This window comes from Lithobates pipiens, unplaced genomic scaffold, assembly GCF_037356315.1.
Source record: "Lithobates pipiens isolate NorthernLeopardFrog02 unplaced genomic scaffold, aLitPip1_a1.2 Scaffold_1, whole genome shotgun sequence".
Taxonomy (NCBI): Eukaryota; Metazoa; Chordata; class Amphibia; order Anura; family Ranidae; genus Lithobates; species Lithobates pipiens.
Window position 1 is genome coordinate 233,805,535 of NW_027507685.1, and position 14,393 is coordinate 233,819,927.

Sequence of the window (14,393 nt, forward strand, 5' to 3'; positions counted from 1 at the left end):
CTACCCCTAGCTCTAAACCTTAACTTATCTAACTACAACCTAACTCCCCAACATAACCCTTCACCTCATCATGACACTGTATCTCAAACGAATCCTTATCCCTAACGCCAAACCCTAGCTTATCCCACTATAACCTCACCTCTAAACGTAACCTTCAACCTCGTTCTGACACTTAATCTCACTTTATCTCAGCCTAACTCCTACCCCTAGCTCTAAACCTTAACTTATCTAACCACAACTCCTCAAGGTAACCCCTAACCTCATCATGACACTTTTTCTCAACCTATCCCTTATTTCTAACTTATCTACACATAACCTAACTCCTCAACGTAATCCATAACCTCATTGTGACACCTCAACCTAAACTTTACCCCTAGCCCTAAACCCTAGCTTATCCAACTACAACCTAACCCCAACCCCTAAACTTTAACTTATCCAACTACAACTTAACCCCTGAACGTAACCCTTAACCTCACTCTGAGCCCCCATACACAGGGTCAGAGAATCCGTCGGAATGTGTCATATCGGACCGTGTTGTCGGATAATCCGAGTGTGTGTGGTATGCATCAGACTGTTTCCGTCGGAATATCCGTCGGACCAAATTTTCCAACGATAGGACATACTCCGATCATGTGTAGAGAATTCTGATCGGACAAAGTGTCAAGCATTCTCAGATCAAATTCCTACATCAAAGCTATTGGCTACTAGCCTGAACGTAGTCCCATCATAACGAAATAACGTCATCACGTTCTGAAAGATCGGATTTTTCGACAACTTTGTCCGACCGTGTGTATGCAACAGTTTTGGACACAATCCGATGGACAAAATCCGACGGACAAAATCCGACGGATTTGGTTGGCAGAATGTCCGACCGTGTGTACGGGGGGGCTTACACTTTGTCTCTACTTATCCCCTACCCTTACCTCTAAAGCCTAATTTATTAAACCACAACCTAACCACACAGTGCAACCCTCAACCTCAACCTAACACTTTATTTTAACCTAATAACCTAATCCTAATTCTAAATTAAAACCTAACCCCTATATTCTACCAATTAATTCAAATGTCATGCTATAGGTAGCACCATCACTATAACACCCATACTAGCATTGAAAATTCTACCATAGCAAGAGTTTAAGGTGCCAAAGCAAATCTATGTCATAATAATATAAGGACACAGATTTAGGCGCCCACAAATTACGAGTGCCAAGAAACTCTTTCATGATCTACTCTCATTAAGTTTCTGTCAACAGATTCTAGTCACAGTTCTTGGCCTCGTCTTGGTTTCATACCAAGGTTAATTAGTTCTGGGCTGCTAAAGAAAATTCTTGAGTGGACGATGCTACCTCTTCTCCCAATCTACTGTATTCCAACTGGAATATCATAAGTGTTGATGTTGTCAAACAGATTTCCTTTACTGATTGGAAGCTGTTCCGTAAAAATAGAACCTTTGTTCTGATCCAAAGCTTCCTCTGTTCCACCCACACACTGTCACCTCTGCTGTGAGCCTGCGACATTTTATTATGTGTTTGGTAACTTTCTGTAGGATTTTGCCCTTTATTTTGTAACTGGTACGGAATTCATAGCCAGACGAAAAGTCTCCATCTCATAGAGAACATGCCTGCTTGCCAGCCAGCCAGTACCTTTTATATGATTTCGTGCAGTTGCGATTCGATTCTGCCTTCATGGAATTTTCTGAGCTCTCAATAAAACCTTTTCTTGTTCCATCAGCCAGTGCTGAGCTCATTAAAAACAAACCAAAAGAACAAAAAAAAGCACAATCTGGCCAGTCAAACAATAAAATATCCTCATTGTTAGGCTCAGGGAGAAGACGTCAGGGAAAAGTTAAGCAGGCTTTTTTTTTTTTTTGGTCAAAATATTTCTGCCTTGGAAGCTCCTGGGATAGTTATGACTTTCTTTTTTTAAATAAAATATTAAATGTCAAGAACTGAAGAAGAACAAAATCAAAGCGCACTTTAGATTTCCAAACTGAAGTTCTAATTTAGTCAATTTTAATAAATCAGTATAGAAATCAATTCATTCTATAACCTTATAATGGGAGAAAAGGCCCTATGGCCAACATTGGACTATAAGTCCCAGCATGCTTTGCAAGCATTCAGTTGACATGGCATGCTGGAATTTGTAGTCCTTTAATTGAGGAGGGCTCTAAATTGTCAGCATCCCATTCTAAAGTCATTGTTCAGGAAGAAAGTCCTCTCAACAGCTTGCCCACGCCCATCTGGTGCAGCACTGTCACCCACTTTTTGGAAAATGAGGGTCAGATCCCCCCTCCCCCAAATTTCAGAAGCATATGCCATGATAATACGTCTGGGAGACATGCCCTTTGCATGCACCAGTTGCTGTGAGATATGAGAGAGCGTGGTGTGAGGGGGCCACACTGCAAGTCATACCTCACATCCCCTGACTGTAGCTCCTACCTGGACTCCTTGTGCGCCTGCTTCCCCTGCACACCACACACACAAGGACCTGTACAAACACCACTATTCACAAGCATGCTGCTATACATACATAGGGCATACCTAACCCAACTCCCACAATACACTGCTGTGTAGGAAGCCAACGCAGGTGGTGGTTGAGGCATTGGCTGTAAGTAGAGGTGCATTATCTTCTATCAAATCATATGTGCACTATAGACATGCATTATAAAGCTGTATACTGCTATTTTACAGTCACTTGGCGCAATAAAATTTGAGTTTGCAACTCAATTTTAATAAAAAAAGTTGGACAGGATGACATCATAAGAATCATCTAAAGACTTACATTTATGGCACGAAAGATGCAACAGTTATGTAAAAACTCTATTAGGGATTGCAGAGGATTCTTATCCCTTGGCAACCCTTCCTATTCTCAGCCCCTAGCTTTAAACAAGTGCAAAACTTTGGCTTTTGAGATATCTTCCCTCAAAGACTTTAAGCAAGATTGATGTACAAATAAACTACGACAAGCGTTCATTTATCAAAGGCTACACAGTAAAATATGCAAGCATCTCCCAGGAGATCATACAAGCCGGCCAACTGCACAGTCAGTGGTTCTATGGTTAAATTTAAACACAGCTAAATATACAGAGTTCAAAAACCATCCGGATTGCATCCAAAAACCAAAAACCGAGGAGAATGGGCTTAGAAAGCCACAGCAGGTGGTTTGTGCTCGTCCTGTAATTCAAGAGCCCTAAATATCCTAAGAGCATCCTGTGAGACCATCAGGAGACTGAGGGTACTGGGGCTCCTTGACTTGTCTCCTTTGGGTGTTGCTCCTAAGAGTCAACAACTGGACTTTCTAACCAGATCTGTCCATTCGTAGGATTGGCAGTGGTTGGCTTAAGCAAAGACAGTGAATGACAGCTATTAAGACATGCTGCAGATAGGACATTTTTAACATTGTAAAAACAATCACATAGTCACATAGTAATATTTTTTTTATCTATCATTTGCACCCCTTGCATTTTATGTCTGTGCAAAATTAATTTCATCAACTGGTGATTATTGATGGTATAATCCATAGATTTGATTCCTGTACCTGAAAGTAATTTTTAGATGGTTCAAAAAACTCTGATTTATTTTAACAGCTCCTTTTTGGCTTCTAAAATGCTCCAGAGTTGCTTGAGGATGTGTATAAACTGCAGTTGGCATTATGAATGTAACCCTTACAAAGCTAAGCATCGAACTATAATCTTAGAGAGCCCATAAAGGACATGATGCATAGTACCAGTATATTGCCATCTCAGAACCTGCAGGTTTGGATGCAGTTGGTGAAGTAACACCTTGGAGTGCCCATATTGGACTATTTAGGTGCCAATGCCAGTGGATTGCCATCTTAGAACCTGTAGGTCTAGGTGCAGTGTGCGAAGTAGCACCTTGGAGTGCCAATATTGGACTATTTAGGTGCCAGTGCCAGTGGATTGCCATCTTAGAACCTGCAGGTCTAGGTGCAGTGTGCGAAGTAACACCTTGGAGTGCCAATATTGGACTATTTAGGTGCCAATGCCAGTGGATTGCCATCTTAGAACCTGCAGGTCTAGGTGCAGTGTGCAAAATAACACCTTGGAGTGCCAATATTGGACTATTTAGGTGCCAGTACCAATGGACTGCCATCTCAGAATCTGCAGGTTTGGGTGCAGTTGGCGAAGTAACACCTTGAAATGCCAGTATAGGATTATTTAGGTGCCAATGCCAGTGGATTGTCATCTCAGAACCTGCAGGTTTGGATGCAGTCATTGAAGTGGCAACTTGGAGTTGCAATATTGGACTATTTGGATGCCAGTACCAGTGGATTCCCATTCCAGAACCTGCAGATTTGGGAGAACTGACACCTTAGAGTGTCCATAACAGACTAATTAGGTCCATAGTGCCAATGAAATGCCATCTCAGAACCAGCAGTTCTAGTTGCAACCGGGCACTCTTGGCAATTCGCAGTTCTGAGACCCTCCAGGTGCCATCAACGCCTGCATACCTCTTCGTTGCATGCAACCCAAATGCCAAAGAAGTTCCCTGGTATAGTTTGCCCCCCAAGAAATGGCATGAAGCATGCCAGTCTTACCTGCTGCCTGGGTCCTCACCAGCTGCCAGAGGAGGAGCAGCGCCAGGCTGCAGAGAGGGGGCACCCCGGGGACCCTGCATCTCCTGGGCTGCCGTTGAGGCCGGGGCATGGTGCCCAGGTACAAGGGGAAGGGAGGGGAGAGGAGGAGGGCCGCAGGATCAGCAGCAGCGAGCTAAAAAGGGAGCAGGACAGGACAGGACAGGAGAGGAGAGGACAGGCTGCAGCTACTGCTGAAAACTCACTACTTACACCATGTGCAGACAGCCTGGGGAGGGGAGGGGAGGGCTGCCCAATGCTGGGAGGGGAGGAGGAGAGAGAGAAGGGGGGTGCCAGAGGTGAGACCCTCTCTAAGATCCCTTTCACTGAACACACCCACTTTCACCCACTTTCCCCTCTATTCACCCCTAACCTCCATTCCTTTCCTTCCGAATGGCACTAATTAACAAGATCCAGAACTTTTCCCTGCAACTTCTTCCCTCCTGGCTGTCACCTAACCTGCCTCTACCTTCCCATTCTCCATCACCCTGTGTCCCTGGGTGTCAGCTGTCACTGCTCGGTGTCACAGCCCCTTCTCCCCTCCCCTCTGTCTTCACCCACATGGTCCCTCTCCCCTTGTCCCAGCCTCTCCCCGTACATCTGGGCACTGCACACCTTTCCCCGTCCCTCTCCCTCCCACATGTGAAATTCCTCACTCTTCCTCCTGTGGACACAACAAGGATTCACATTCTACAGAAAAGACGCCTAATTGTCTTTATCACGCCACTCACAAACTAATATTTACTATTAATTAGGGGGAGAGCTTTCTTTCTTTTTTTTTCCCCTTGAGAGCTTTAAACTCAGAATGAGTTATTTTCACACTCCAGGATACAATATTATTTAATAATCGCTTAGTCCCTGTTTGCGCTTATTTGCGCTGTGGCCGCCACACGACAATGCATGGCAAGAGGAATCCTATTAATGTTTATGGCACCCATTCACACTTATGCAATACATTTCCATGCGACTTGGGAATAACGGAGCAGGCGCTTCTTTTGGTGCATTTTGGCCCCATAAATGCCATTGGAACACATTGAAAAAAAAGCATAAAAAACGCATAAGGGCTCATTTAGGGCAAGTTCACACTGATGCCCTGTACGCACGGTCGGAAATTCCGACGAGAAAATCCGTCTGATTTTTTCAGACAGATTTTGGCCCAAACTTGTCTCGCATACACACGGTCGCGCAAAGTTGACGGAAAATCCGATCGTTCAGAACGCGGTGATGTACAACACATACGACGGGATTATAAAGAGGCCAGTAGCCAATAGCTTTTGTTTTGTAATTTATTCTGAGCATGCGTGCCACTTTGTGCATCGAAATTGTCTACACACGATCAGAATTTAAACGATCGGATTTTGTTGTCGGAAAATGTTAGATCCAGATCTCAAACTTTGTGTGTCGGAAATTCCGATGGAAAAAGTCAGATGGAGCCCACACACGATCGGAATTTCCGAAAACATAATCCGATTGCACATTTTCCGTCGGAAAGTCAGACCGTGTGTACCGAGCAATAGGGCTCATTTAGGGCTAGTTCGCACTTACTGTATTCACACGTGAGCGTTTTTGAGTATTCCTTCGCAGTGCCCTTTTGACATTTCATTAATTTCAATGGGCTGCCAAATGCATGGGAAGGTGCAAAAAGTACGGCGGGCGCGACTTTTAAAATCGCACCACAACCAATCCACATGGTGTACGACGGTACCATGCGGTTTGGTGGCCACCCGTGTTCATTTTGACATCAAATTTGGATTTAGTCTTAGTTATAGTCTTTTGGCTAAAATGGCATTTTAGTTTGTCGTATTTTAGTCATCTGAATTGCTTTCGTTTTAGTCGCATTTTAGTCGACTAAAATCCCCAGCACATTTTAGTCGACTAAATTCTAACGAGTTTAGGTAAATTGTAATGCATTATTTCTTTCGTTATATACTCCTGGAGTGGAAATCGAACAATATGTTATTATTTATGGTGTTAGGCTCCTTTCACACGCTCGGCCCGCTCGGATCCGCCTGTCCATTTTTCAGGCGGATACGAGCGGACCACCCATTGACTTCTATGGGCAGGCAGATGTCAGTGGAGATGTGTCCACCTGCCATTCGATCCGACACGATCTGCACAAACCAGATGGATAGCAATACATATGGATAGCAGTGGATGGGATCGGATGAAAATGGACAGGCTGTCCGTTTTCATCCGATCTCCCCATAGAGAAGAGCGGCGCTCTGGCAGGTCTGTCACAGTGAGAGGAGACGGATCTGTCATCCTCCTGCTCAGCGGGGATCAATGGAGAGATCCCCCCGCTGAGTTAATGGAGTTCATCCAGCGGATCCGCTGTGTGAAAGGGGCCTTAACCCCTTTACGCCAACTGTAAGGAAATTTGCATTCATGGCTTGAAGGGGTTAGGCATCACCGTTTTTTTAGACCCAGCAGTCGGCTCTTGAGTGATAACAAACGAAGCGGCTAAAAGCCGCTCAGCTTTTATCCTAAAGGAGCGGGATGCGACCCGCCACCTTTCACCGCTCTTCCCGGGCCTCCCGTCCCACCGGCCTGAGCCGGCGTGTCCACCGTCTAGGCTGAGACCCGTACAAAGCCTGATTCGGCTCCGATCAGGTCTCCTATGTAAAATCACAGAAGCGACGTCACAACGTCACTTCCGGTTTACTTGGCTGCACAATGGCGCAGATTTAAAAAAATTACAGTATTCAGAATCGCCGTTTTTAGCGATCTGAATACTTTTAAGTGCAAAAGGAGGGATTTGGGGTCTTTTAGACCCCCGATCCCTCCATTAAGACTACCTGTCACCACCTATCACTGTCACAAGGGATGTTTACATTCCTTGTGACAGCAATAAAAGTGATCAGATTTTTATTTTTTTTGAGTGACATGTAAAAATAAATAAATAAATAAAATCAATAAGAAAAAAAAAACTATAATTTTAAAGCGCCCCCGTCCCCGCGAGCTCGCATAGCAAATAAAACGGATACGCAAGCCGCGCCCGCAAATGTAAACAGTGTTCAAATCACACATGTGAGGTATCGCCATGATCGTCAGAGTGAGAGCGATAATTCTAGCACCAGACCTCCTCTGTAATTCTAACCTGGTAACCGTTAAATTTTTTAAAGCCTATGGAGATTTTTAGATACCGTAGTTTGTCGCCATTCCACGAACGTGCGCAATTTAAAAGCATGACATGTTAGGTATCTATTTACTTGGGGTTACATCATCTTTCACATTACAGGCAGTCCCCGAGTTACGAACGAGTTAGGGACTGCCGGTTTGTTCTCACGTTGAATATGTACGTAAGTCGGAAGCGAATGCGCAGAATGCAGAGACGTAGTTTTCCAATGTTTACCGATTTTCTGTCAAGCAGCTGCGCATGCGCAGATGTAATTTTCCGATGTTTTCTGATGTTTTCCGATGTTCTGTCAAGTAGCAGCGTATGCGCAGATGTCGTTTTTCGATGTTTACCAATGTTCCTGCCATCGAAAAGTGGGCGCGAATGCGTAGAACTGCAGAGACGTCACGCTGCCTCCTGGTCGTAAATAGGAGTCGTTCGCAAGTCAGATGTTCGTAACTCGGGGACTGCCTGTATACATAAAAATGGTATTAACTTTACTGTTTATTTATTTTTTAATTCATGAAAGTGTTTTTCCCCCAAAAATGCGTTTGAAAGACCACTGCGCAAATACCATGTGACATAAAATATTGCAACGATCGCCATTTTATTCCCTAGGGTAATTTTCTAGCACAAAAATACGGATTTTAACTTGTAGGCAACAAATGTCAGAAATTTCTTAGGCGTGGAAGGCTTAAGGTTTGAACACAGATTCTGTGATATATAACATCTTTATAAATAAAGCCAAGTTTCATAAACAAACAAATATATTGCTTTTTGACAAGCAAAAGTACAACTGGTAAATATAAAACCCCCAAAAAACTGTAAACTCTATTGGCTGTAATACCATTGCACATATTACCTGAATATATTACTAACATTAAGGCTTCATGCACGCTGGAGCTCAAAAAAAGCTTTTCCTGGACGCCAGATTGCTGGCTAAAAACGCTGGTTGAAAAACGTGCTTTTAACAGCGTTTTTAGCGTTAGCGTTTATGGGCATTTTTAATAAAAATACATTGAGGACACTACAAAAATCCCACAATGCATTCCCAAACTCCCACAATGCATTGAAAAAATAGAACGCCGAACGCTAATAAACGTGCGTTTTTGATCGTTTATGCGCGTTTATCAGCGTTTAGCGTTTTTTATCTTTTTTTGTGGTCAGAAAAACAGCACTTTGAATGCGATTTTATGGCGTTCAGAGAACAGCTCATAAACTCCACTGCTGATAAAAGCTAAAAAAGTCCATGTGTGCATGGACACATAGGATAACATAGAGTGGAGTTTATGGGCTGTTAAAAAAACTCCCAAACTCCAAAAAACTTCAGTTTATGAGCTCCAGTGTGCATGGAGCCTTACATTAAAGTGGTGTTCCACAGAAAAAAAAAATTCATTAAAATTCCTAAAAAAATAAATTAAAAAAAACATTTGGAAAAATTGTTTTTTTTAACTCACCTCCAAATGCCTGTTGCTAGGGGTCCCTCGTAGTCTGCCTCCTTCAGTGCCTGGGCTGGTGACATCACTTCCCCTCGGCGCAGGAAGGGCTCCGCTCTGCCCCCTCCCTCCTTCAGTCATCTGGGACACGTGACAGGTCCCAGATGACTGTGCGGCCAATCACGGCGCGCAGCGCCGCTCACTCATGCGCAGTGGGTGCCCGGCTGTGGCTTCAGTTGTGCCCACAGTTAGAATGCCAGCGCCACCGAGCGGAGGGGGGAACGAGAGGAGCTTTGTTCCCCCACATCACTGGACCCTGGGACAGGTAAGAGTCCGATTATTAAAAGTCAGCAGCTGCAGTATTTGTAGCTGCTGGCTTTAAATTTTTTTCTTTTTTTTTAAGGGGAACTCCTCTTTAAGAAAAAAAATAAGAAAAGCCTTTTTCTTTATTTTTCTTTCAGCAGCTTAGTAGATGCCCCCTACATATTCCTATGCGGTAGTGCAGTGTTAATTTTGACGTCTAATTTAAATGTCATTTTAGTCTTTTAACTAAAATGCCATTTTAGTTTTAGCCGTATTTTAGTCTTTTGGTTAAAATGCCATTTTAGTTTTAGTCGTATTTTATTCATCTAAATTGTTTTAGTTTTAGTCGTATTTTAGTAGACTAAAATAGAATTCATTTAGACGACCAAAACATTTTAGTCGACTAAATTAACACTGGTGGCCACAAACGCATATTTATAACAATTAATGTCTAGCAAGGGCAACATGTTCCCGTGCGGTGCAAAAAAAACCTGCAAGGAAGCACGTATACACAGCGTTCTGGTGTGACAGAGCCCTTACACCATATGTAGTCAATGCCTTTATAAACGCAGTACAAATGCACATGCAAGAAAAATTATCATATTTCTACAAATCCAAGTTTACACCACTGTAGTGTTCTCACTCGTGTTGCTGCATTTTTCACACTGGAATGCATGTTAATGCAGAATATTCACAAGTAAATGCAAAAAAAGCACTGCAAATGCATTTTAAACACATGTACGTTTTCATGCAGAACTGCACACTGAACGCAGGGATTAAAAAAATCACGAAAACAAAAAAAAATGCAGACACATAAGTGTAAACCTAGCCTTAGATGTGTGTGCATAGAGGTGTATTTTTGGAAAACATCAGCCAGGCGCTTTGTCATGTGTCAATGTGAGTTTCCTTTGTGCACTGACATGCGTCTTGATGCATTTTTCCATGGCATGTTTACATTTGGGATTAGGAGTGGAAAGGGTTAACAGCCATTGACCAATGCTTGGTAAAAATCTGTTGTGCATTGTACGTTATAGATGTTATATGCACTTTCATGCGATGGCATTGACCTCTATGAAAATAGATATAAATTGGATGTTCAGGAGATGGCAATATCACCTCCGAATTGCCTAGTAGCCGCTGTTATACCGCAGTATGGGCATAATGGGCACAGCAGTTGTTCAGACCTGGGAACTCAGTGCAGGGATGGTGGTCATAATGGGCACAGCAGGTGTACAAACCTGGGAACTCAGCACAAGGATGGTGGAAGACCTCATAACGGGCACAGCAGGTGTACAAACCTGGGAACTCAGCACAAGGATGGTGGAAGACCTCATAACGGGCACAGCAGGTGTACAAACCTGGGAACTCAGCACAGGGATGGTGGAAGACCTCATAACGGGCACAGCAGGTGTACAAACCTGGGAACTCAGCACAGGGATGGTGGGAACCCCTCATAATGGGCACAGCAGGTGTACAAACCTGGGAACTCAGCACAAGGATGGTGGAAGACCTCATAACGGGCACAGCAGGTGTACAAACCTGGGAACTCAGCACAGGGATGGTGGAAGACCTCATAACGGGCACAGCAGGTGTACAAACCTGGGAACTCAGCACAGGGATGGTGGAAACCCCTCATAATGGGCACAGCAGTTGTGCAGACCTGGGAACTCAGTGCAGGGATGGTGGTCATAATGGGCACAGCAGGTGTACAAACCTGGGAACTCAGCACAAGGATGGTGGAAGACCTCATAACGGGCACAGCAGGTGTACAAACCTGGGAACTCAGCACAGGGATGGTGGGAACCCCTCATAATGGGCACAGCAGGTGTACAGACTTGGAATCTCAGCACAGGGATGGTGGGAACCCCTCATAATGGGCACAGCAGGTGTACAGACCCGTAAACTCAGCACAGGGATGGTGGGAACCCCTCATAATGGGCACAGCAGGTGTACAGACCCGGAAACTCAGCACAGGGATGGTGGAAACCCCTCATAATGGGCAAAGCAGGTTACAGACCTGGAAACTCAGCACAGGGATGGTGGGAACCCCTCATAATGGGCACAGCAGGTGTACAAACCCTGGATCCGTGTGCAGGTATGGCGGGAGCCCCGCATAATGGGCACAGCAGGTGTACAGACCCAAAAACCCTGCACAGGGATGGTGGGAGCTTCTCTTAATGGGCACAGCAGGTGTATAGAGTTGGGAACTCAGTGCAGGGATGGTGGGAACTTCTCATAATAGGTACAGCAGGTGTACAGGCCCAGGAATTCAGTGCAAGGATGGTGGAAGCCCTGCATAATGGGCACAGCAGGTGTACAGAGCCGGGAGCTCAGCACAGGGACGATGAAAACCCCTCATAATGGGCACAGCAGGTGTACAGACCCAGGAACTCAGCATAGGGATGGTGGGAACTCCTCATAATGGGTACAGCAGGTGTGCAGACTTTGGAACTCACAACAGAGATGGTGGGGACCCCTCAAACTGGGCACAGCATTTGTACAGACCAAGGAACTCAGCAGAAGAATGGTGGAAACCTCTCATAATGGGCACATCAGGTGTACAGACCTGGAAAATGAGTGCAGAGATGGTGGGATCTCCTGACAATGGGTACAGCAGGTGTGTAGATTTAGGAAGTCAATGCAAGGATGGTGGGAACTCCTCATAATGGGCACAACAACTCAGGATGGAGATCTCACCAAAAAATTTCCCCGAAAGATAAAGGAAAGATACAGGAATGTTACTGTTGGTGGTTAATCTCTTTGGCATAAAGAGTTTAACCAAAAACTGAAATATCACTTTAGTCTGGAGTCTACAGACAGGGAAAAGTAATAAACTGTGATGCTTCTTTGGCTTAGGAAGTCATTTTAATCTTCTAACCTGATTGAAACCGATTAACAGCAACTGTCTTGGTCAGTATGGGTTACGACATTTATGGTGGAGATACCTCCCAAAGTCCCCTCTATTAATTTTGTGCCACCTGCCATGCAGTCACCAATGCTGCCATCTTCTCCCTTCTGCTTCCAGGGTTCCGAGTCTTCAGCCAGTCTTCTTCATTGATGATGCAACTCATTAGAGTTATGCTGACCATAGATGGTTTGAAATTCAGCCAGTTCAGCAAGAATCAGCCAAATTTTGTTTCTTCCATGGCCTTTCCCTTTTGAGAGGAGCCAGTCTATCTATTGACTTCTCCCGAATGGGACTGTTGGAAAATTTGTGTTCGATCAACACATGCAGTCAATCAGCCGATCTGTGTATTTTGGCAGCAGAAGAGTCCAGCTGCCAGAATACAATAGTGCAGCGGGAGGATTTCCACATCCACCTCGAATGTGTAGATGGAGCGATCCATTTAGTTTTGTGAATCAGCCCAGACGTAGCCAGCTTTACTTTGTCTCGCCACCCTTCTCTTAAGCTGGCCATACACCAGTAGAATTTCATTATAAAATGTTTATTTGGAACATTCATTTGATTTTCTAATGGTTATTGGGGTCAAATCAATGTTCGGTTGATGTCACATGGTGACCCCGCCCCCTTACGATGTCATAGTCCCCATGTGACATCAACCCATGTGACCAACCCATGTGACATATACCATGTGACACCGCCCCATTGGCACTATATAAGTGGCAGCGCAGGGCGGCTCTGGCATTCCGGCCGGAGAGAGCGTCGTGTCAACATCTCCTGGAGAAGAAGAAGAACAACAAGAAGAAGAAGAAGAACGGAAGGCAGCGACGGCGACAGCGGCGACAGAAGACCCGGCCACCGCCTGCAAAAGAGCTATAAGAAGGCGCGGTGGCCCGGCAGAAGAACGGAAGGCGGCGGCGACAGAAGACCGGGCCACCGCCTGCAAAAGAGCTACAAGAAGGCGCGGTGGCCCGGCAGAAGAACCGAAGAGGGGGACAAGACCCCCGAAGTCGGGAGAAGAGGCCGGCGGCGGGGAGGAAGAAAGCCGGACTCCTCCGCTAGCAAAAGAGCTACACGAAGATAGCGGAGGAGTCCGGCGAGAAGACCCCCGAAGACGGAAGACCCCCGGAGCTGTGCAATAAAATATTTTTTCTCGTGTGTTGTGTTTTTTTTTGGGTACTTTTATTTTACAGGTGAATGGGTAGGGGTACATTGTACCCCATACTCATTCACATAGGGTGGGGGGCCGGTATCCGGGGGCCCCCTTCTTAAAGGGGGCTCCCGGATTCCGATAAGCCCCCCGCCCGCAGACCCCGACAACCAACGGCCAGGGTTGTCGGGAAGAGGCCCTTGTCCTCATCAACATGGGGACAAGGTGCTTTGGGGTGGGGGGGCCGCGCGGCCCCCCCTTCCCCAAGGCACCCCCCATGTTGAGGGCACGCGGCCTGGTACGGCTCAGGAGGGGGGGCGCGCTCGCTCGCCCCCCCTTTCCTGGCCGGCCGGGTAGCGTGCTCGGACAAGGGTCTGTTGTGGACTTTGGGGGAACCCCCACGCCGATTTTTTTCGGCGTTGGGGTTCCCCTTTAAGTCCATTCCAGGCGGCGGTGCCCGCGACGTCTCCTTCGTGGGCCCCGCCTACCTGTACACGCGCTCGAAATGGGCGGACTTGCCTCCGCCTTACGTGGGCGAGTCCGTTCATTTCAAAAGTTGAGCGAACTGTTTGGCAAACAGTTCGCTGAAACAGTCCGCTCGTGTGTGGGCAAGTCCGCTCATGCAAATTTTGAGCGGACTGTTGCGGCAACTGTTTGACGAACAAAGTTTCAGCGAACAGTCCCCGCGTGTGTACGCGGCCTTACAGAAACCAGCAGCCATTCTATTATTGGATCCCCGGATCGGTGGCATCTAGCACCCAGGAAGGTGCCTCAAGATGTTATAACAGGTCGCAGTGAGCTCCACTTTAATAACAAGGCTGATGCATGTATTTAAAGACTATTTTAGTCCACTTGGTTTTCTTTTTTTTTTTTTTACTATGGAATAGTAGGTTT

General features: G+C 45.6%; 1 protein-coding gene across 8 annotated transcripts in view; it reads right to left on the bottom strand.

Annotated features, from left to right (window-relative positions):
* The window catches only part of COL11A2 (collagen type XI alpha 2 chain), a 183,221-nt gene extending 178,406 nt beyond the window's left edge, over positions 1-4,815 (bottom strand). For 3 of the 8 annotated variants that reach the window (XM_077484664.1, XM_077484662.1, XM_077484663.1), the window contains exon 1: positions 4,558-4,814. In XM_077484664.1, coding sequence (XP_077340790.1) covers positions 4,558-4,666 — 109 coding nt within the window. In that variant the 5' untranslated portion in view covers positions 4,667-4,814. Of the gene's footprint in view, positions 1-4,557 lie in introns of all 8 variants that reach the window. The other 5 variants (XM_077484667.1, XM_077484665.1, XM_077484666.1 and 2 more) reach the window with 3 other exon arrangements.
* Between the last annotated feature and the right edge of the window lie 9,578 nt (positions 4,816-14,393).